The following is a 20,549-nucleotide window of genomic DNA, read 5'->3' as shown; positions in this document are numbered from 1 at the left end:
TCGCGAGAGTATTGACGACTACTTGGAAAGAATTCAGATCATGTATAAGTACTGTGTTCATTCCTTCAATATTACATTGGATAGAAAATATACATCATTGGACATTGAATATAAATTTTAGGAAATGGTGCTAGATGACTACGGTAAAAAAACCGATCTTCCTATGTATGTATTTTATGAAAATGAATTTTAATTGAATGATTGAACGTGTATATTAACAGACGTTAAGGCATAACAAGTTTAACCCGAGAAGATCTAATCCGCGGTCGTTATACAAGAAGATAGCAATTGGGCTTGTTTCTGTGATATTTATTTGGATATTATTTTTCCGATCTAATTTCTCTAGTCAAACTGTACCTCAGGTAAATAGTCAGACAGACCCTGAAAATGACTATGAATTATATCATGCCACCAAAGATGGAATACAAAAACAAGACATAACAGGATTAAAAAGTGAGGAGGAAATATACAAGGAAACTGTAGATTATTACGATCTTGATGATTACAAAGGATCGCCAGATGGGTTGTCTCAGGGAGACGTAGTATTATTTTTAATGCCATTGAGAAATGCAGAAAGTGTGCTTCCAATGGCGTTCCATAACTTAATGAATTTGACTTATGATCATTCATTAATAGACATAGCATTCTTGGTTTCCGATTGTTCTCCAGATGATCATACTTTGGAGACTGTTTTTGAATATTCTGTGGCTTTACAGAATGGTACTTTATTGGATAAATTACAACTAGGTGAACGCCAGAGACACGCTAATATAGTTAAGGGATCATCTGATTTATATCAATTATACATGGATCCAGATTATATGAATAATATAAAAAAGTCTTATAATCCTGAGACATTCCACGAAAACTATCGTAAGCCTTTTAGGTCAATATCCATCTTCAGGAAAGATTTTGGGCAAGTAATAGGACAAGGTTTCAGCGATAGACATGCTGTGAAAGTTCAAGGAATTCGTCGTAAATTGATGGGGAGAGCCAGAAATTGGTTGACTTCTAATGCATTAAAGTCATACCACTCCTGGGTTTATTGGAGAGATGTCGACATTGAAACTTGTCCAGGCTCAGTTATTCAAGACTTAATGAAACATGACTACGATGTCATGGTGCCGAATGTTTGGAGGCCATTACCTACATTCTTAGGTAATGAACAGCCGTATGATTTGAACTCTTGGGTTGAGTCTGAGGCTGCTCTAGAATTGGCAAAAACCTTAGATGAAGAAGATGTTATAGTCGAAGGTTATGCTGAATACCCTACCTGGCGAGTGCATCTAGCTTATATCAGAGATCCAAAGGGAGATCCAAATGAAATTGTTGACATTGACGGTGTAGGTGGTGTTTCAATTTTAGCGAGGGCTCGAATTTTCAGACAGGGTGTTCATTTCCCTGCATTTACATTTTTGAACCATGCAGAAACTGAAGCATTTGGCAAAATGGCCAAGTCCATGGGTTTCAAAGTTGGTGGTTTACCACATTATACTATTTGGCATATTTATGAACCTAGTGAAGACGATTTGCGAGAAATCGCTAAATTAGAAAGGAAGAAGAGAAGACAAAGAGCTAAATAACTTCATCGGATGAACCATATATGTATTGTATATGTATGTTAGCATTAACTAATTTAATCAAAACAGAATGTTAAAAATATCGCTAATCACGACTGTATTTCACGCTATGTTTAGTAGAACAAAACAAAATGAATATTTATGCAAAATAAAGGAATTTAAACATTGTCAGTAGGAAGGCAGGTTTTGTAATCTACGTATAACCGTATGGCTATACTCAGAGATTGTTCACATCCATGTTATTCATCATTAAAATATGTTAAAATTCCCTTCACGAGTCGAACCGAGCACTTGCCCAAATTAACCAACTAGCTAAATTTGCAGTGCACGACGACTGTGCCAACAAGGGCGAAAATCTCTTTTTGATTTAATTTCGTAAGCTCTATTAGTTTACATTAATAAACACTCAACTTATATAAATATATATTTAATTGTTCGATAATTTCTAAATCATGTAATTATACACAACCAACTCAATACAGAATACATTAGACCAACAGGATAAATTGCTAATAACACTCTTCCTGGTAATACACCTGAACATTTTAAACTCATGACCCCAGAATATACACTCCAAGCACCTAAAATTGCCATGATAATGATCCTAATCAATTTCCACTTAACAACTAAAGAACAAACAAGAGCACCACATGTAATTGGGAACATTGAGTAACCCGTAGCACTAATTGCAGACATAAAGGAAATATTCCCACCCAATAATTGAATATTCAAGCCGATAACAATAAAAAATAGCCATATAAAAGAAAACGAACCAGAAAATACCAGGTTTGTTTCACTTTTAGAGGCAGATAATCCAAGAGTTACGGAATATACTAACGAAAAAATCAACGGTCCCCATAAATCCCACTCTAAAGTAGTTTGGGAAAGTAATTCGTCACCAGTTACACCTGCTTCTCTATCCTCATCATCATCGTTTTGGTTTTCTGAAACCGATATTCTTCTCGCGTTTACTATCAGCAGGGGTAAATTGATTCCATTGTTACTAGCAAAGTCAATTAATCTCAGCTGCTGCTTGGCTGCTAAGCTAGCTAATTGCATTGGCCAAATTACTATTGCTAGCCTCCGCCCTATTTGTGATAAATCCCTCTTCAACGTGTTCCACACTGGTTCATCGAGTGTATCTCCTCCGCTATACTGGCGTTCCTTTATAGTGTTTGAATCTGTGAATGTCTTTGATTGTGTGAAAGGAGTGAATGTCGATGATAAATCAACTTTTGGGCCGAAAGAAAAAGATGAAAACATCGAATTAGTTGCATTAGCACCAGCATTATGGGAAGAAGTTGAAATTGGTGTATTCTCAGTTACATCTGCTTGAATTGTCTCATCTTCATCAGCACCTTGTGCAGAATATGATGGAGGATTATTGCTTCCGGACAGCATTGGCTTATATAATTGCTTTAATAGTGATTGAATAAAAAGCCTACAACTATGTACTGAAATCTGGATTTTCTCAAACGAAAGAGATATAACCTGTATATTGTATTACCTATGATATTTACACCTATTCTAAATAAGTATCGTTTCTAGACTATGCACGTAGCTTTTCAAGTCAAATGATTAGCTGCCTCTACTTTATCTTGCTCCAGAGTAAGATGCTTTACAACTCTAGCTGGAGAACCGACTACTATAGTATTGGCAGGAACATCTTTAGTGACCACAGCACCTGCTCCGACAATACTGTTTTCCCCAATCGTGACTCCCTGCAACACAACAGCATTTGCACCGAACCATACATTATCACCCACCGTAATTGGACCAGCTGATTCCTCGCCGGCTTTTCTTCTTTCCGGGTCGATCGCATGTGTAGGTGTGCAGAATGTAACATTGGGGCCACACAAACAGTTGTCGCCGAAAACAATCAAACAACAGTCAAGAAAGGTACAATTAAAGTTACTATAAAAGTTCTTGCCAAAACTGACGTTGAATCCATAATCGACAAAAAATGGAGCTTCAATAAAACTATTCTCTCCTACCCTGCCAAATATAGTTCTCAAGTACTTCTCTCTTGCTTCATAGTGTTTTTCTGGATCAAAATCGTAATTCTTCAATCTAATATCGGAGTAATCAATAGCTCTCTCGTGCGCTAAATTTCTTGCCATTAATAATTCATGGTCATTGCAATTGTAAGGAAGCTGCAGAATCATTTTCTCGTACTCTTTATTTCCCTTTGGGATTCCTTTCAAGTTTTTGTAAGCATAATCTACGACTTCTTGCTTGATAGATTCTTCTGTCATTCTCGGATTGACTACTAGCCTGTCTTGGTTCTTTCAAATAAGTTTAAGTTCATTCGATTAATGATTTCGTTAAATTCATCGCTATTTTATACTTGAATCTTTGCCAAGGTTTCGCGGAGAAACACTATCGGATAAAATACCTAATGAGGCACAATTTTATATATCATTACTGTATATCAAGTTAGGTACTTTTTTTATTCACCTGTCATCTACTTTCGTTGCTTCAAAATCATATTTACAGTTTATGTGTTGAGTCCGCCCATAAACAAAGTTTAACCAAAATCTATTTATATCTGTTATCGTCTTAAGAACAAGATTCTACTTTCAATAAAAAATACATAAAGTGCGATCTAAATAGTAATGAATCTATGTTTCTATACTTAATCATCAAAGTTGTTGAAACCTGGGTTACAGGTTCTAACAACGCCATCCTTTTGAGATAAGTTATTTAATGTCTTGAAATCTTCATCAGATAACTTGAATGTCTTCAAATTGGAGATAATTCTAGATTCAGTGACAGACTTTGGTAAGACAACTGTATCTCTTTGAATAGCCCAAGAGACCAAAACCTGAGCAGGTTCAACTTGGTATTTCTCGGCAATAGCAACAACTGTTTCGTTCTTGAATAATGGAGAGTTAGAAGAACCTAATGGAGAGTAAGCCTCAATTACGATATCGTTCTTCTTCAAATATTCAGTCAATTCAGGTTGGGTCAATAATGGGTGTGCTTCAATTTGATTAACGGCTGGCTTTACTGTGACCTCCTTATCAGATAATAACCTTTCAAGCTTCTTAACAGTAAAGTTAGAGACACCAATGGCCCTCGTTTTTCCACTAGCCTTTAATTTTTGCAATTCTTTATAAGTGTTCACGTAGTCCCAGTCGCTGTATGGTTCCTTGGTATCAGGCTTAACAGAAACCGGCCAGTGAATTAAGTATAAATCGACATAATCCAAACCCAATTTCTTCAAAGAGGTATTCAATGCTTCTTCAGCCTTCTTATGGTCTGCGTTCCATAATTTGGTTGTAACAAAGATCTCTTCTCTTGAAACCCCAGAATCCTTGATACCTCTGCCAACTTCTTCTTCGTTACCATAAATTGCAGCAGTATCAATGTGTCTGTAACCGTTCTGTAAAGCTGCCTTCACAGAGTTGTAAGCAGCATCCTTTTCAGTAGCTTGCCAAGTACCCAAACCAACAGCTGGGATTTTATCACCATTGTTCAATGTAATGTAATCGGTGTTGTTCTTTAAAGTAGCAGCCATTATTAATTGATCTTTGTTTTATTTTTTGTTAAATATATAATAAATTTTAAATTGATAGTCTATTAATAATATAAATTCACAATTTTCAGATAAATAGGTGATATTTGCCACTTATATACTTCAATTTCGTCTTACATCATTGCGGCATTAGGACAATATTTTTCGCGGAGCAAGCTGTGGATAGTTTATCAAAAGAATTCTGTCACATTCTCGGAAGTATTTGATTATTGCGTTTTATTGTTCTCGTTTACACAATCGAGCTATAATAATTTGGAAAGCCTTTTCTTACCAAAGCCATTCTGAATATTAATCTTGTGACTTGCGATTAGTAATACTGGATTTAAATTAGGTAATTCTATATACTCGAAAACGACTTTATTAATTTTATAAACTTTGGGCAATTAAACTTAACTACATAATATGTCTGTCTTAATGTATTCAATCATTTATTAAACCTACCGCTATACACAGGTACCCCTCTCAAAGTATAATTGAATTAAGGTTTTGTTACCACCACTTAGATGTACTGTACCTTATCAGCAAACTATTCAAGGATAACTGGACCGGATGCGTCTCGTTTGCCATTACAAAACTTAGCATCGAAGATACGTTCTACTTGGTCTATCAGCAGTGAAATTCCCCATATCTTTTAAACCCACCAATAGTGAATCCCTGATACCTTAGGTTTGCCAAGGTCACAGTCAATTCTTGATATAGATGGTATCCATTCCTAGCATTTATCACTAGGCTTTATATTGCAGCATATAAACATCATGCAGACGAGCAAGTCTGCCCAAATTTTTACAACTGTCATCAAATCATCCCAAAACATGTATATTGACACCGCTCTTCTCCTCCTATTGACAAGATAAACCATGCAGATCTCGCCAGCCCTTCGTCAACTATATTTGCTTCAGGATTGAGCCCGGAGAATTGTGATTTATTTGCAGCTCACAAATCTCTCCCCTATACAGTGATATCGCTGCCTTGTACATCGTCATTAATAAAAAAACTAATATGATAGCATTAAACACAGCCATAACGATGGCCAGTCTCATTATATATAAAGCTTTTACATATGTGTTTTTAACTTTATTATCTTCTTGCATTCTGTGTCTTGAAAATTAATAAAAACATGTTGATATTTTTAGTACTTTTTTTTGCCTCTTGTATTACATATAATTTATTTCTCAATAGCTAAAATTTGACCGCTTTCTCGCCGAGCAAGCTGTCAGTAAATCAGCCCAAATACTGGGAAGAACATGGAATTATTGCGTTATATTGCTTACATTTTACATAATCGAAATATAGAAATGTTTAATTGGAAGTCCTTTTCTTACGAAATAAACCATTTTTAATTCTCAGTCCCTGTGACTTTTTGCTGTTAGCCGAACTTATACTGCCTGATGCTGACACAGTTCTACTTAGGTTTGAATATTCCAACAGAGAATCATCTCCCTGGCTTGTGGCTTCGTTTTTCTTCTTGTGGTGGCCAAGATGGTGCAAAAAGCCATGCTTCTTCTTATTAGTCGAAGCTTCTGAAGCTAAAGTACTACTCGATCCCTCTTCTTTAAATTTTGTAAATAAACTCTTTCTTGTCATTAATTTAGGTTTATCAGTTTGTCTCTTGTCCAATTTTTGATCTTGGAGTCGCTTCAATTTTTCATCCTTAGCTGTCTTCAGTTTTAATTTTTCATCAATTTTTATCAGTCTGGTGATTCTCCTATCTAACTCCTTATTATTTTCAAATGAGGACATCTTAGATACCTTTAAGTCGGTTTTACTCTTGAATGGGCCAAAGTTCCTGAAACCTGTGTTCGATTTCGATTTTTCCAAGTCAACACTTCTTAATCCTAAGGTGCTTAAGGATGACGACGACATGTTAGACTTAATATGCTCCAAACCAGTTTCAGATTCATTCCCAGATAACAGAGGTGGTATTTTCCCTTTGGGCTGTGAACTTTCAACAGTTTGCTCTTCGTTCTTTCGCTTCTGCTGTTCGTCATACTTATTCTCCAATTCTTCGATGGCTATATTCAATTCAAGCTTACTCTGGTTAAAAACTTCACCCATATTCTTCACATTCGCTGACCTTAACATCAACTTTATATCTCTGCAGAGTGTTGCTGTTTCATATATCAACTCTATAGTATATTCAGACGGTAAAGGAGATTGAGGGCTTACTAATTGCTCTAGGGTAAGATTCAAGCTTTTAGATTTTTCTAATTCGCTTTCCTTTTCTTTTAGTTCTTGATCAAGTGCACTTTGGAATTGCATTTCTGCTCCAGATTTATCGAATATCGATTTTGCTCGAGGGCCAACATTTAATGACAGGTTATCTCTAGCATCTAAATAACCTATTTCAAAGTCATCTTCTTCACTATTGGAAGTGGATTTGTCAATAGAATCATCCGTCAATTGATCTTGAGTTTTAGTAGGAATATTTTTTTCTTGGTTGTATGGGATATTTGTTGATGATGTCTCATCAATTGGAACTTCTCTTAAAGACGTTGCGTTTTCATTGATATCATCGATGCTAATCGAATAACGAAACGATGATGCTGAGTTGAAAGATAGTTTATTCTTTTTACTACTCATTGCCGATGCAGAACTATCCTTATGGCTTGCTGATGACTTCTTTAATAATGTAATATCCAAAAACCCATCATCAATTGTGTCCATAAAACCCTCATATTCGTCCAAAGGAAACCTTAACGTTGAATCCTTCACTGAACCCGTCAAATTTAATAATTCGTTATATCTTTTTTTCAATTTATTACCTTCTCTAATGATAAATGACTCTTTCCTCCCAATAACACCAAATAAAACCTCACTAATTAAATCATACAACAACGGCACATCCAAAAATTTTGAAATTGCTAAATTATCCAATGTAACGGGCGATAAAAGCCATTTGTTACCAACTTGACCAGTATATAAATATTCACAGAATGCCTTGATCGAGCTGGTTGCAAATGGCATATAGAGCTTTCTTGGTATAAGTGATGGCTCCATTCTAAATCTCCCACCCTCTGTATTTTCAAAATCCAATAATGGGTTGTTAAAAAGAGAATCATTATTCCTTTCTTCGTATTCATGATCATCTTCACCTTTCGATGATATTCTATTGGAATCTTGTTGTATCGGTGTTAATGGAGAAAATCTCCTATCCTGACTAAATAATTCCAGCGATGTTATCGAAGAATTACTCGAGACTTTCTTATTTCTAGAAATTTCGTCTGTTATAGCTTCGGTAGTAGATGCTTTAAGTGGAAGAGCATCCGTGGAACTGCTTGGAGAAGTGTCTAATGACCTTGAGGGATGCTGGCTATTTCTGTTGACAGAAAAAGAGCTTTGTTTCAAATTTGGAATTGCTGAATTCAGTAGTTCATTCCCCATGGGTGCACCTGGACCAGATATTGATGCCCTAGGAGATGAAAATGGTGAACCTCTGGGGGATTTTGAAAGAGGTATATTCCTCAAAGCTGTTAATGTATACATAAGTGATGCTCTAGGGGAACCCAAATCCGCTGAATTCTTTCTTGATGAACTTCTAAATGATGATGAGGCTGGAACTGCCGGTATTGGTTCATTTGGTAATGGTAACTGAGCTGGGATATTTTGAAGATGTGAATTTAGCAAAGAATTATTGCTTGTAAATGAGCTAACTGATTCTTTGCGTGAAGACTCATACTGTTTATCGGCTATGTTCGATCGAGCAGACGAATCAATAAATTCTTTGCTATTGTTTGTTTCCGTCCCAATGATCGTTCCTTTGGACGGTGGATCAATCCATTCGTCTTGTTCTTTCTCTGGAATTGAATCATTTGCTAGCGATGAATCTTGAAAAGGAAGCCTAAACTGTGGCGGCTCTTTAGAATGCTTACTAGATGGTCCAGGGATAGATATGTGATATGAAGACTGGTGTCCTTTTTTGTTTGCACTATTTTGGTTAACACTGACTTCTGAATTGCTTGATGAGATCGAAGAACCAGCACCTGTACTCATTGAAGATCTTAACTTATTATGAATTTTACTTGAAGAATTCCTCCTATCTGATGTTAAAGACTCATTTTTCACGGAATCATTGTCTACGTCTTGATCCCGTTCAAATCTATCCACAGCATTGATATACCCTTTGGCTAATAACTGAATAAAATATCTACCCCATCTTTCCATTAATATTCTTAAGGACACCGGTATCCTATCGCCATTAGATGAAACAAATTCAAAATCAGAAATCAAATCACCATATCTGTCCATGGCATTTCTTCCTAAGGTAATAGCTGCTGGAGGAAAGACTGATCTAATGGTTGTGAACTTTGTCTTTGGTGCTACGTAATGAACATATTCGCTAAAGCTTATTGGTTGAGAAGCTTTATTACTAGAAGCAGAGACACTTGAACGCCTACGGAGCGTATCTTTTACCTTCTTTTCAACATCACTCAATGCGTCGGATGATGAATAAGCTGCTTCTTCTTCACTCAACCTATCCCTATTATTATCGTCAGTAGAGGAACTGTCATCCTTATAAAACATTTTCGTACCATCAGGACCATGGTAATGTCCACCCTCTAATTCCAAGCTTGCTAAAATATTTGTAATCGGTAAGCTTACTGTGATCATTAGCGTGAAAAACCGTATACTACTTGTAGTCCTAGATGTTAAATAATTACCGAGTAAGACAACCTTATGATGCGATTGCCATGCAAATCCACCCCAACATCTATGAGATCCATAATCATGATCACAAAAGAAATTTAATCTTGACCATTTACCTGTTGGTTTATTATATATGAAAACGGATATATCATTATCATTAGGTAAAAATCCTGTTATGACAATATTTTGACCAAACAATCCACCTGTAGGAAATTTCAAATTGTAAGGGACAGTATGGTTCGCTACCCTCTTAACTTCATTCTCTTGTATCGAATTTTCGTGCGTCAGCACCTTGTTATGTACTGGCAATATTTTACCCTCTTTTATGGTCTTTCCAACTTTAAATGATAGCAATGGGTTTATAGATTGGTTTTGTAACGAATCAACTTGCGAATATACTATTATTGATTCATCTCCTTCACTGGTACTAGTATAATCACTCAGGATAGCCTTATTTGTTGATCTAGTACTTGAATGAGGTTGATGATGAGACGGTTCCTTAATAAAACTAAGTATCGCATTATTAACATACTCAACATTGATTTTATAGTTCTCAGAAGTGACAATGCTGTTGACATTTCTATACCTCTGATTATTTTTCTTAGTCTCGAGGGTCAAATCAATCGGTGAAGAAACGTATTCTTTTGTTACAAGATCAAACACAAAATTGTCATATAACGATCTCGATTCATCATCTCTTCCACCTGCTATAAATATACCAAAATGATCTTTCTTGTTTGCAAATGACAAACTGCTCAACGTCGTCATCTTATGGCTAAATCTTGGTCTAGGTATACCAGCATTGCATTCATAATTGCTACCGTCATGAAGCATATGCCACTTCCGAGTTTCAAGGCTAAACTCCCATAAGTCATTACAGGGTACTAATTCTCTTTCATTCGTAACTTCTTGCGTGTAAGAGTCGTATTTCTCATTCACAACCAACCCACCAAATACATAAACGCAATTATTAACTGCAGCTATTTCATGAAAAACCCTAGGCTTCGGTTTCAATTCACCACTGGGTATATCCACCCTTGTCCAATACTTTTCGATCAAATCGAGATAAAAAAACTCTCCCGAAAGGTATTTATCGATCAGGTTGGACTTCAAATTCGATATCTTCAGATGAAAGACCTGCATCAACTCGTCTATATTCTCATCCCCTATATCCAATCCTATTGTGAGCCCCCCGTACGTGAATACCAATGACTTATAAAGAGTGGATGCCGAACCGGTCCTTACATTCAAGTTGAGTCGATCATCCTTTTCTGTCGGTGGCAATCGCAAATTATGACAACTGCTTGACGATGGTACTAGCGTAGGCATTTTCCCTTGTTTTCTGTCGGTCTAACGCCAAATCCTGATTATTGTGCTCCTGTTGCCTTCTACCTTTCTATAATTCCTCTTTTCGAGTATTTTGCTCTCTGACTATGAGAATGAACTGAACTAACTACAGATCTTATCGCAAATGAATATGCGGTGCTTCCAAATATTCTTTTAATGACTCCTCTGTGTTATCTTGACCTCTGTCTCGTCGTATAACAACTTTGGCTGTCCAAATGCCTAAATTACGGTGAACCTATATTCAGGCCCATATTGTCTTGCGGCGTAATCTATAGGGCGCAGACCATGGTAAATGTCGCATTCTTAAGTCCGACATTAGTTCAACTTTGCGACATTGTTCTCGTAAGAAAGGTTGACTGATATACCCACGACGGCTACTATCCTCTCCCCTCCTTTTCTTCAAAACACATCCTTACATCAAAAGTTTGAGGCACTACGTCATTTGCGGCTGGTTATGTGGCTGACTAGTCCCGAGGGTCATTGGTTGAGGCACGCCATGCCAGCCATTTTGCAGATGTCTTATTACGTAAGTTATTCTATACCGATTAGGAAAGCCATAAGCAAAAGAAGTTTCTTAATCGAGGAATTGGGTGTTCTCGGAAGTGGGTCGGAAATATATAGGGTTTGTATTATCAAGTCACTTGTCCCGGCATAAAACACGACCGAAAGTGCTAAATTTCACTTCGCTGGCGAATTCCGGTCGATCACGCTGCTCACCACTCACATTAGCGCCAACCCCCTAGATAGAAATTAGTATAAGGTGGACGATATTTGTTTCTTCTTTTCTAGTTAATATTCTTGGAATTAAGTACCAAAGCGACAATTACATCCATACAATTCAAACGTACGTAGGCCTTCCAATTGAAGAACAATTGAAGCAAGAATTACAATACTAACGACATAGCAGCAAGCAGTATTAAGTATGTCCGAAGTTGTTGAACAGAGGGCTAGCAATGGTGATAATGCTTCAGCCAAGACTAGTTCTTCCCAAAACACTAGATTAAAGAAATTGACCAGTGGGTCGGAATGGGTGTCTCCATTCAGAGAATCTGGACATTCGCAGAAGAACCTTCGTAAGCAATTAAAGGAAGATAACTCTATTAAGAATATACATGTTCCTAGCAAGTTTACGACACATCCTACGTTAGAAGCCCAGAAGAAGGAGAAGAAGGAGAAGGAAAAGGCGGCCAAATTGGAAAAGAAGAAGAAGGAAAAAGAAGCCAAGGAGAAGGAAGCAAAAGAAACGGCAGACAAGGAAGATGAAGAAGAAACCAAGGGTGTGACTTTGAAAAACACTGAGGTCGACCCTTTGAAAGCTGTTACCTTGAAAGATGACGAAGCTGAACCAAAGCTGTCGAAGGATGCATCTTTGCGTTCGTTGAAAGATGAACCAATTGACACACCTAAGGAGAGCGTGATCGGAGGTAGCAAGAATACCGAGGACCTTGAATATGGAGAAGATGTTTATGAAGATGACGTCAAAGGTGACAATGAATCAGAAAGACCATTGTCAGAAGCTGAGCAAGCTGAAATTGAAGACCAAGCTGACGGAGAGGCTGAAAAAGATAAGTCTGTGACTACTGGGGAAGCTTCTAAAGAATCTGAAACTGCTGCTAAGGATAAAGAGGTAAGTGGTTCTGATAATATTGAGCAAGAGGTCAAGGAAACACCAATTGAGCTTGTGACTCAACCAGGATCCAAATACGAACCTGTACCTTTACCTAATCAAGAAATCTTGGACAAATTAAAGGATAAGCCTAAATTATTAAGCCGTTACCAAGAATTGAATGCCGCTGCTGTTAGTTCTTTATCCCGTAGTCTCGATGACCCTAATAAAGTTGTTGAGTTAGGAAGTGGTTTAAGGATGACCCAACAGCAACTATTAGATATTGCTGCTAAAAGGGTTGCCCCTGTTATAACCAACATCAATGAGGAAGTCGCAAAGACCAGAGATGAAGATGAAATTAAGAGAAAGAAGGAATTGGATTCTAAGGTTGCAAGCCATGAGAAAAAGTTGCAAAAGGACTTTGATAAACACAAGAAGAAGCTTGAAAAGCAAAAGTCCAAATTCACTATTGATATTGGTAAAAAATTAGAAGATTTAAAGACAAAGATGAAGAATTCTGATTTAACTGCCGCAAACTTTGAGAAAGAAACAAGGAAGGAAGTTGATACAGCCAATGACGATTTCAAAGAGCGTGAAACTACTGCGGTTGAGAAACATGCCAAGGATAAAGATACCATTATTAAGAACCACGAAGAATTGGAAGCAACCAAGAAACAGGAATTAGAAGATGCAAAGGAGAAGCAAGAAAAGACAACCGAAGAAATTGAAGAATTACATGATAAGAAAACTGAATTAGATAACGCTAACTCAGAGTTGTCTACCAGAATTGAAGAGCTTACCGCCGAGTTAAATGAAAAAACCAAAGAATTAGATGACTTGAAATCTAAACATGCCACAAAAGAGGATGGTATTTCTAAAAACTTAGCTAGCAAAGAAGAGCTTGATAGCAAGATTGCAACCACTAAAAAGGAATTAGAAACTAAGAAAAAGCGTCATGACAAATTATCCGCTGAAGTTGGTGTCCTTGGTGGTGTTTTGGCTGCGTACGCAGCTAAGTTAACTAATTTAAAATCTGAAGCTTCCTCCCATGGCGAAAGGTTGACTGATGCAAAGAAGAAATATAAAGACTGGGAAGCTGAAAAAGATCAATTGGCTACCGAAATAGCCAGAGAACATGAACGTAAAAGGGTTACTGCACAAGAAGAAGCTGAAACCAGACGTGTGGAAGAAGAATTAGAAGAAAAGAGGTTACAAAAGGAAGCTGAAAGAAAAGAAGCTGAAGAAAGAGTAGCTGCTAAAGAGGAAGAAGAACGTAAATTGCAAGAATCACACGAGAAGGCTGAAGCTGAAAGATTAGCTAATGATCCTGAACACCAATTCATGTTGGCTAAGCAGAAGAGAGAATTAGATGGCCAAAGATTAGAAGATGAAAGAGCTGAGAAAGAACGTGTTTATAATGAGCACAAGAATAAGGAAGCAGACGAAGCTAAGAGATTGCAAGAAGAAATTGAAGAATTAAAGCAACAAAAGGCTCGTCACGAAGCTTCGTCTAGAGAAGAAGCAGACAAGTTGGCAGAAGCTAAGTTGTTGCAAATTGAACAGCTAAAGAAAGAACATGAAGAAAGAGTAAGATTGTTCAAAGAAAAGTTAGAATTTGAAGAATTACAAAAATCTAGACTCTTGGATGAAGTCGATAATTTGAACAAAATTAAGCAATTGAGGGAAGAGAAAGCTAGATTAACCTCTGAATTGAATAAGGAGGTTGATTTGAGTGACGTAAACAAACTAATTGAAGAGCGTGAACTTGAAGTTTCTAGATTAAGTAAACAGATCGAATTAGATAACTCTGATTTGAACAATTTTAAGTCTGCTCAGAAATCTGAACAACCAAAATCTTTGGAACAATCGAAGAACACCGCCGAGTCTGGAAAACCTTCCAAAGATTTGCATAATGCTCCTATCTTTGCGAATATTGGTGGCAGTTCGAAGAATCAAAGCATTGCCAATAAATCAGAACCCCTGAAATCAGTAAAGGATGACAGTACTTCTAACAACTCATCTCTGAAAAAGTCTGGAGCTCTTGCGACCGGCATTGCTTCTGTTGGTGTTGTTGGTGCTACAGGTGCCGGTACCGCTGCAGCTTTAAATGCTAAACATAATTCCAGGGATGTTTCAAATCTGAATGAAACTAAGAGTAGTGGAGGTGGTTTGAGTAAGCTCAAGAGTTTAACTAAAAGAATCAGAGGTAGTTCTGTTTCTGATGCAAACACTGAAGAACCAGCTGTTTCTAGTAAAGAGAAAAAAGCAAGCACAAGAAACGCAGCACCTGTGAATATTTCGAAGCAACCAGACGGGAAATCGACTAAGACGAAGGCTGTTCCATTGGCTGCACCATCTCAAAAGACTGATAATTATGCAGCAAGCCACTCAGATGCCTCCTCGGCATATGAAACGTACTCGGTATATGAAGAAGTTTCGGAAGCCGAATATCAAAAGAATTTGGGCAACCCAAACTATATGGAAATGACTGCTGAAGAATTTGAAAAGCATAGAAAAGCGGAAGATCTCTAGGGGATTCACGCGGCCTTGAGTTTCTAGCCTGTAATTTTCAATTGTACATTTAATGTATATAATTAATTGAATTTTTGATATTTTTTTTTATAATTTATTGTTACTGTCATTTTCTTCATTATTGTCTTATTGATATATTTTTTATATGTTAGTTTTATTTTGATCAATTGTATTACTGAATATATTGTTTTATACATTTTAATTTTTTGAAACGCCTTTCATCTGGCAATCAGATGTGCAGTATGTTCGTTACAGAAAAAATATGGATGTTTATATGATATTTTGAAATTATGTTGTAAATAATATTATATTATACATGGCTGATATTTGATTTAGTCAAAAGTAGTCTTTTTACCAGCTGAAGGAACAATAGCGGCACTGGCCCTTTGAGCTGTAGCCAACGCAACTGAAGACTTCTGTCTCTTGTTAGAACTATTTTCAGGTCTATCGAATTTTCTCTTGAATGGAGTTGCTTGTGGCTTAGTTCTTTCTCTGGTAGTAGAAACCAAAGGTGTAGAAGCCTGATATGATGGCTGCGGAACTGAATCCTGTTCTGAAGATTCACTCTCTCTATTTCTAGCAAATTTCTTGGGAGTTAACTTCGATCTATCTTCACCGTATTCTAATCTTAATGGCCTATTAATTAGCTTTTTGGATAATTTTGATTTCAAAGCAGTCGTAGGGCCCGATTCATCACGGAAATCAATAAAGGCAAACCCTTTACATTTGCCAGTATCCTCGAATGTAGCCATTCTAATCTTAACAATATCACCGCAATGTCTGAAATGTTCCTTTAACAAATCTTGGGTAGTATCAAACGATAAATTTCCAACAAATAAAATTCTAGATGGTGGGTTTTTAGATAATGGATTAGAATCCTTCTGAGGTCTCCCCTCAAAGGAATTGGCATTTTTAATTAATAAATTTCTGCCATTCAAATGTGATTCACTTAAGGAGATAACAGTATCAACATGCTTGGCACTCGGAAGATCAACGTAAGCAAACCCCTTTATTTTATTTTCTTTCTTTGGAATATTTATTCTTATGAAATCGCTTTCTTCAATTTTGACAAGCCCATCGTTGGCATCAGTATCATATGCATTTGTTTTCCCCATTATGAATCTGGTAAGATCTTCTTTTGTTGTATCAAATGATAAATTACCTATCCAAACACCATACTCTGATTTCTTAGGTTCCTTAGCATCTTCTATAAGTTGTTCTTCTTCTGTCAAGATAGGTTTTGGAGCTGGGTTTTTCTTTGCTAATTTTTCAAGGTTCAATTTACCCTTTTTCAACAAACGTTTTTGCTTCTTGGATAATGGAACACCAGCATTTAAGTCAATAGCTATTTCTTCATCATTTGCACCATCACTTTCTTCATCTTCAGTTTTCTTTTCCTTCTTTTCTTTCTTTTCTTTCTTTTCTTTCTTTTCCTTCTTTTCTTCCTTCCTCTCTTTCTTGTCCTTTTTAGACTCCTTCTTTATTTCTACTTCTTCCTTACTCATTTTGCTTATGTTTATCGTTGATAAGGTTTTGCTCTTCTCATCGCTATCAAAAATATTCATCAAATATATTTTTGAAGGGTCGTGTTTGACTAAAGAATTATTTTTCAGGTTTATACATATGTATTCCAAATACCTATTCTATATCCTACTGGCAGCTTTGAACTTAATCTTTAAACATTTAAAAACATTTAAAGACGGATATAACATATCAAGAAACGTATACTTTATTGTAGTTGAAAAAAATTATGTCATGCAATACTGATCATAGATCATAAAAAGTTGCAAAAAAATCAAAATAATGTAAATGCTTAATTTGAAATTGTAATCGCAAATAAGATATACACAGACACAATATACATTAAAGAGTGATAATTCATCGAAGTCTAAATTAAAAGTTATACAATGAATAATGAAATTAAAAATTTAAGCAAAACAAAACCCACAGTGGTGTAATATATGAATGTATACACTCTCCTTTAATTATCATCAATCATTTCCAGCCATAGCCATTTTCTCCACAATTCTCCAGACTCGTTAATAATATTATCCATGAAATCAATTTTATGATTATTCCTGGAGTCGTTTGATATAATATTGCTATTAACATCTGGTTCCTGTGGTTTGAAATGCTTGTACTTATTACTTATATTTATGGATTTTGTGGGTAATCTTGACAAAAATTGTCTGATTTCATGTTGATCTAGCTCCATTAATGTGTTCTCTTTAGATTTTAATAATGCCAAAGTGACAAACAATAATTCAACATGAGGATCCAATTTCGAGAAGGGGATGTTGAATTCATCGGTCAGAGCAATGTTGGATGATGACAATGAAGAGGAAGATAATGGCAGCGGAGGAAGTAAGTCTTCATTAATTAAAGAATTCAGCGGGGAATTGGAAGTAGGAGAATTCGAATTTGATGACTCATTAATATTGAGTTCATTAATTAAATCCTTAAATGAATTAGACTTCTTATAATTTTCTATTGTCAGGTCGTCATTATCTTTACTTACAGACCAAAAATTGTCGGGACCCAACTTATTAATTAGGTTGTTACTCAAACCTAGTTTTTCCACATAATATGAATTTGATTTCTTGAAATTTTGTAACCTCCAGCCAAAAATTAAATCCCAGATTCTTCCTCGATCTAACCTTGACCAAACTTTTGAGCCACACCACTTTAACCACCAGATTAACCATTCATCATCATGACTACCAAACTTATTTAAGATCTGTTCTTCTTGGAAGTATTGCGATAATTCAGGTAATAACTTTCTAAAACAGTAAATAAAAAAAGAAACTCTTTCTTCTATAGTACCACCATTAATGGGTAAGATCTTTCTATTAATTTTCTTTGGGCCCAATAAATCTTTTGATTTATTCTTAATCTTTTCCTCAGGTGCATGCAATAAAACTAAAACTAACCGTTCATAAACGTCTCGAAAGGACATGTTAATAATTTCTTTATCGTTAACTAAATCCTCAAGATATTCACTTAGGTTTGGAACATTATTAATATAATTCGAATAATCATGAAAAAGGTTTTTAATGCACGATGTTTTGGATGAAGGAAAATCTCTACCTACCAAGACCCATGATGTATTAGGGATTGGAGGAAACCATTCAGCGAGACCTAATGCAATCCATGTCAACGCATGATCATATTTGATTATCTTTCCCCATTTATTAACGAATTTTAAAATTGAAGATTCCAAAATTTTGAAGATTTCTTGTTCTTCTCTTGAAGCATTATTCAAATCAATTAAATTTGAGTAGTTCAAACGATGTATATATTTTAGCAAGTCCCTCTTTATGTTCAGCTTGAGATCTTCCTCAGTGTTTGTGTCATTTTCATTATGGACTTCGTTATCTGGCTCAATAAATGGATTAACGACAAATGGATGGTGCTTCAATAGTATTGGCCAAATTTTAAATCTTAAGAAGGGGGGTAAACCTTTTTGTCTAGCAACCAATGCCAAACCTTGATGATTCTTCGTCGTGAGATAATGTTTACAAAGTTCAAAAATTTCAGAATCATAGCTAAATGATGGCTGTCCTAGTTTGGAATTGTTTTCAGTGCTACCATCGTTCTCATCATCCGCTTGATCGTTTTCTAACTTATTATGAGGCAAAAACCCTTCGCGAGTCAGAGCGTCAGTGTCTTTCTCCTGCTTATTACAATCATCAGGAACCACCTTTTTTCCTAGAGTATGTATCAGACCATTTTCTGAGTCACAAGGCATTCTAACAGTATTATCAGATGCCAGGGTATAATCAATATTATATTCAACAGCTAATTCTTTAGGAATAAAACTTTTAGCAGCCTGGGTATTTGTAGGTAATTTTTTCGAACTTAAAATAGAAGTAGGACTATCAGTATTAATGAAATCTTGGGACATATTAATTAAATAATATATCTAGTGTGACAATTGTTATTTTTAATACATTATGCATATGATTCAAGACAGGAAGACAGGAAAATGAAAGTACATATATAGTTGTATATATGTATGTTTAATATTATATATAATATATACAAGATGTATACAATATATATGTATTTGATTTCGGTTTACGTCTTACGATCACTTTCCGATTAATTTGGATTGGTGAATTTTCGGAAAACGTAATTTGAGTGTACCAACCAAAAAGATTTTCGTCGTGCTTGACTCGATGTCGCCGACTATTGCTTCAAAGTATAGAGGCTACGCTCTAGGCAATGGAGTTTATGTAGCCGATCCCAAATTCGACAAGGCAGAAGGGTTCTGAAATGAATTGTTGGGATTTTCAATTTTTTTGCACCCATTACCACTAAAAATAGCCGGCTAGATTCAAAACCACACTTATTCAACTCAATTGAATTGGTATTATTCCTTTGCAGATGTCTTTGCTTGTTTCGGCTTTGTATCTTCAAAAAAACTTGAAATATCAGCATCTATATACAAGGTAAGTAATAATATCAGTAGAATCGTCAACCTTCGCTTTCATTATGCGGGTTGATATAAGGATAGTACCTGCTTGAATCTTCAGACTTCTTCTACGACCTACATGGTCTCTTTTCTTGATCCATGGACATAATCTACTACCCCTATTGAAGAATACGAATTACGACAAAAAAAAAAAGGTTCCAAAATATCGCATTTGAGTCACCCTCGCTGCAATCGTCTATTATCCCTGTCGTAAATTGTCTCTCGACTACATGAGAGAGACAAAAATTTTCAAACTTAAGGAACAGCCTAACTACCTAAAAAACAACTGCTATATCACCACGAGAAGGAACAAGTGCAAGTAAAAAAGAGATGGGAAGGCATCCAAAGGAAAGGGATGCTAATTTTGATAAAGGAATGTTACCTCAATAACGCACCAATTCATCGATAAAATAGTATACCACTTTTCCGAAGACTATAGATCATCGATGACAATCGATAGAGTTAGTTGGTAATATGAAAACTTTTCAATAGAAGCATAGCATAGAATTCAGAAAAGATGATGTCTGTTTTTTAAGTTGTTATCAGGTGCATGATGCGACGTTTTCTACTGCGTTCTATTTTGGAGCAATGCGGAAGTGTTCCAAATTAGGCGAAGCAATGAATTTCTTTTTATTCTGTCGTTAATTTATATCACACGTGACTCAAATTTGACTATCTACCCACACAATATATAAAGGGGGTATATTGCCACTCAGTCCAAATGTTATTATACTGTTCTTTATACTTTTAGTTAATAAGTTAATTTAATAATCAATTTATAAATATGCAAATCTTCGTTAAAACATTAACAGGTAAGACCATTACCTT

The 20,549-nt window shown here is 35.9% G+C and overlaps 8 protein-coding genes across 8 annotated transcripts; 2 read left to right on the top strand and 6 right to left on the bottom strand.

The window, feature by feature from the left end:
• Window positions 1-124: 124 nt before the first annotated feature.
• VAN1 (Van1p) lies at window positions 125-1,583 on the top strand (the record flags this gene model as incomplete). The annotated part of the gene is made up of 2 exons (XM_015610380.1): window positions 125-165; window positions 230-1,583. 2 exons carry the CDS (start codon window positions 125-127, stop codon window positions 1,581-1,583), a joined length of 1,395 nt encoding a protein of 464 aa, XP_015468763.1.
• Window positions 1,584-2,030: 447 nt separating this feature from the next.
• Window positions 2,031-2,981, bottom strand: AC631_01549 (uncharacterized protein; the record flags this gene model as incomplete). The annotated part of the gene is made up of 1 exon (XM_015610379.1): window positions 2,031-2,981. One exon carries the CDS (start codon window positions 2,979-2,981, stop codon window positions 2,031-2,033), a length of 951 nt encoding a protein of 316 aa, XP_015468762.1.
• Window positions 2,982-3,145: 164 nt separating this feature from the next.
• Window positions 3,146-3,835, bottom strand: AC631_01548 (sugar O-acetyltransferase; the record flags this gene model as incomplete). The annotated part of the gene is made up of 1 exon (XM_015610378.1): window positions 3,146-3,835. The coding sequence occupies one exon, from the start codon at window positions 3,833-3,835 to the stop codon at window positions 3,146-3,148; it is 690 nt and encodes a 229-aa protein (XP_015468761.1).
• A 380-nt stretch (window positions 3,836-4,215) lies between these two features.
• AC631_01547 (aldo/keto reductase) lies at window positions 4,216-5,100 on the bottom strand (the record flags this gene model as incomplete). Its single annotated transcript, XM_015610377.1, has 1 exon — window positions 4,216-5,100. The coding sequence occupies one exon, from the start codon at window positions 5,098-5,100 to the stop codon at window positions 4,216-4,218; it is 885 nt and encodes a 294-aa protein (XP_015468760.1).
• A 1,317-nt stretch (window positions 5,101-6,417) lies between these two features.
• On the bottom strand, window positions 6,418-11,091 carry MDS3 (Mds3p; the record flags this gene model as incomplete). The annotated part of the gene is made up of 1 exon (XM_015610376.1): window positions 6,418-11,091. One exon carries the CDS (start codon window positions 11,089-11,091, stop codon window positions 6,418-6,420), a length of 4,674 nt encoding a protein of 1,557 aa, XP_015468759.1.
• A 940-nt stretch (window positions 11,092-12,031) lies between these two features.
• On the top strand, window positions 12,032-15,247 carry SLK19 (Slk19p; the record flags this gene model as incomplete). The annotated part of the gene is made up of 1 exon (XM_015610375.1): window positions 12,032-15,247. The coding sequence occupies one exon, from the start codon at window positions 12,032-12,034 to the stop codon at window positions 15,245-15,247; it is 3,216 nt and encodes a 1,071-aa protein (XP_015468758.1).
• Window positions 15,248-15,579: 332 nt separating this feature from the next.
• NOP13 (Nop13p) lies at window positions 15,580-16,752 on the bottom strand (the record flags this gene model as incomplete). Its single annotated transcript, XM_015610374.1, has 1 exon — window positions 15,580-16,752. The coding sequence occupies one exon, from the start codon at window positions 16,750-16,752 to the stop codon at window positions 15,580-15,582; it is 1,173 nt and encodes a 390-aa protein (XP_015468757.1).
• A 476-nt stretch (window positions 16,753-17,228) lies between these two features.
• Window positions 17,229-19,151, bottom strand: AC631_01543 (uncharacterized protein; the record flags this gene model as incomplete). Its single annotated transcript, XM_015610373.1, has 1 exon — window positions 17,229-19,151. The coding sequence occupies one exon, from the start codon at window positions 19,149-19,151 to the stop codon at window positions 17,229-17,231; it is 1,923 nt and encodes a 640-aa protein (XP_015468756.1).
• Window positions 19,152-20,549: the final 1,398 nt, after the last annotated feature.

This window comes from Debaryomyces fabryi, assembly GCF_001447935.2.
Source record: "Debaryomyces fabryi strain CBS 789 chromosome Unknown contig00022, whole genome shotgun sequence".
In the NCBI taxonomy this organism is placed as follows: domain Eukaryota; kingdom Fungi; phylum Ascomycota; class Pichiomycetes; order Serinales; family Debaryomycetaceae; genus Debaryomyces; species Debaryomyces fabryi.
This window is presented reverse-complemented; position numbering and strand designations above follow the sequence as displayed.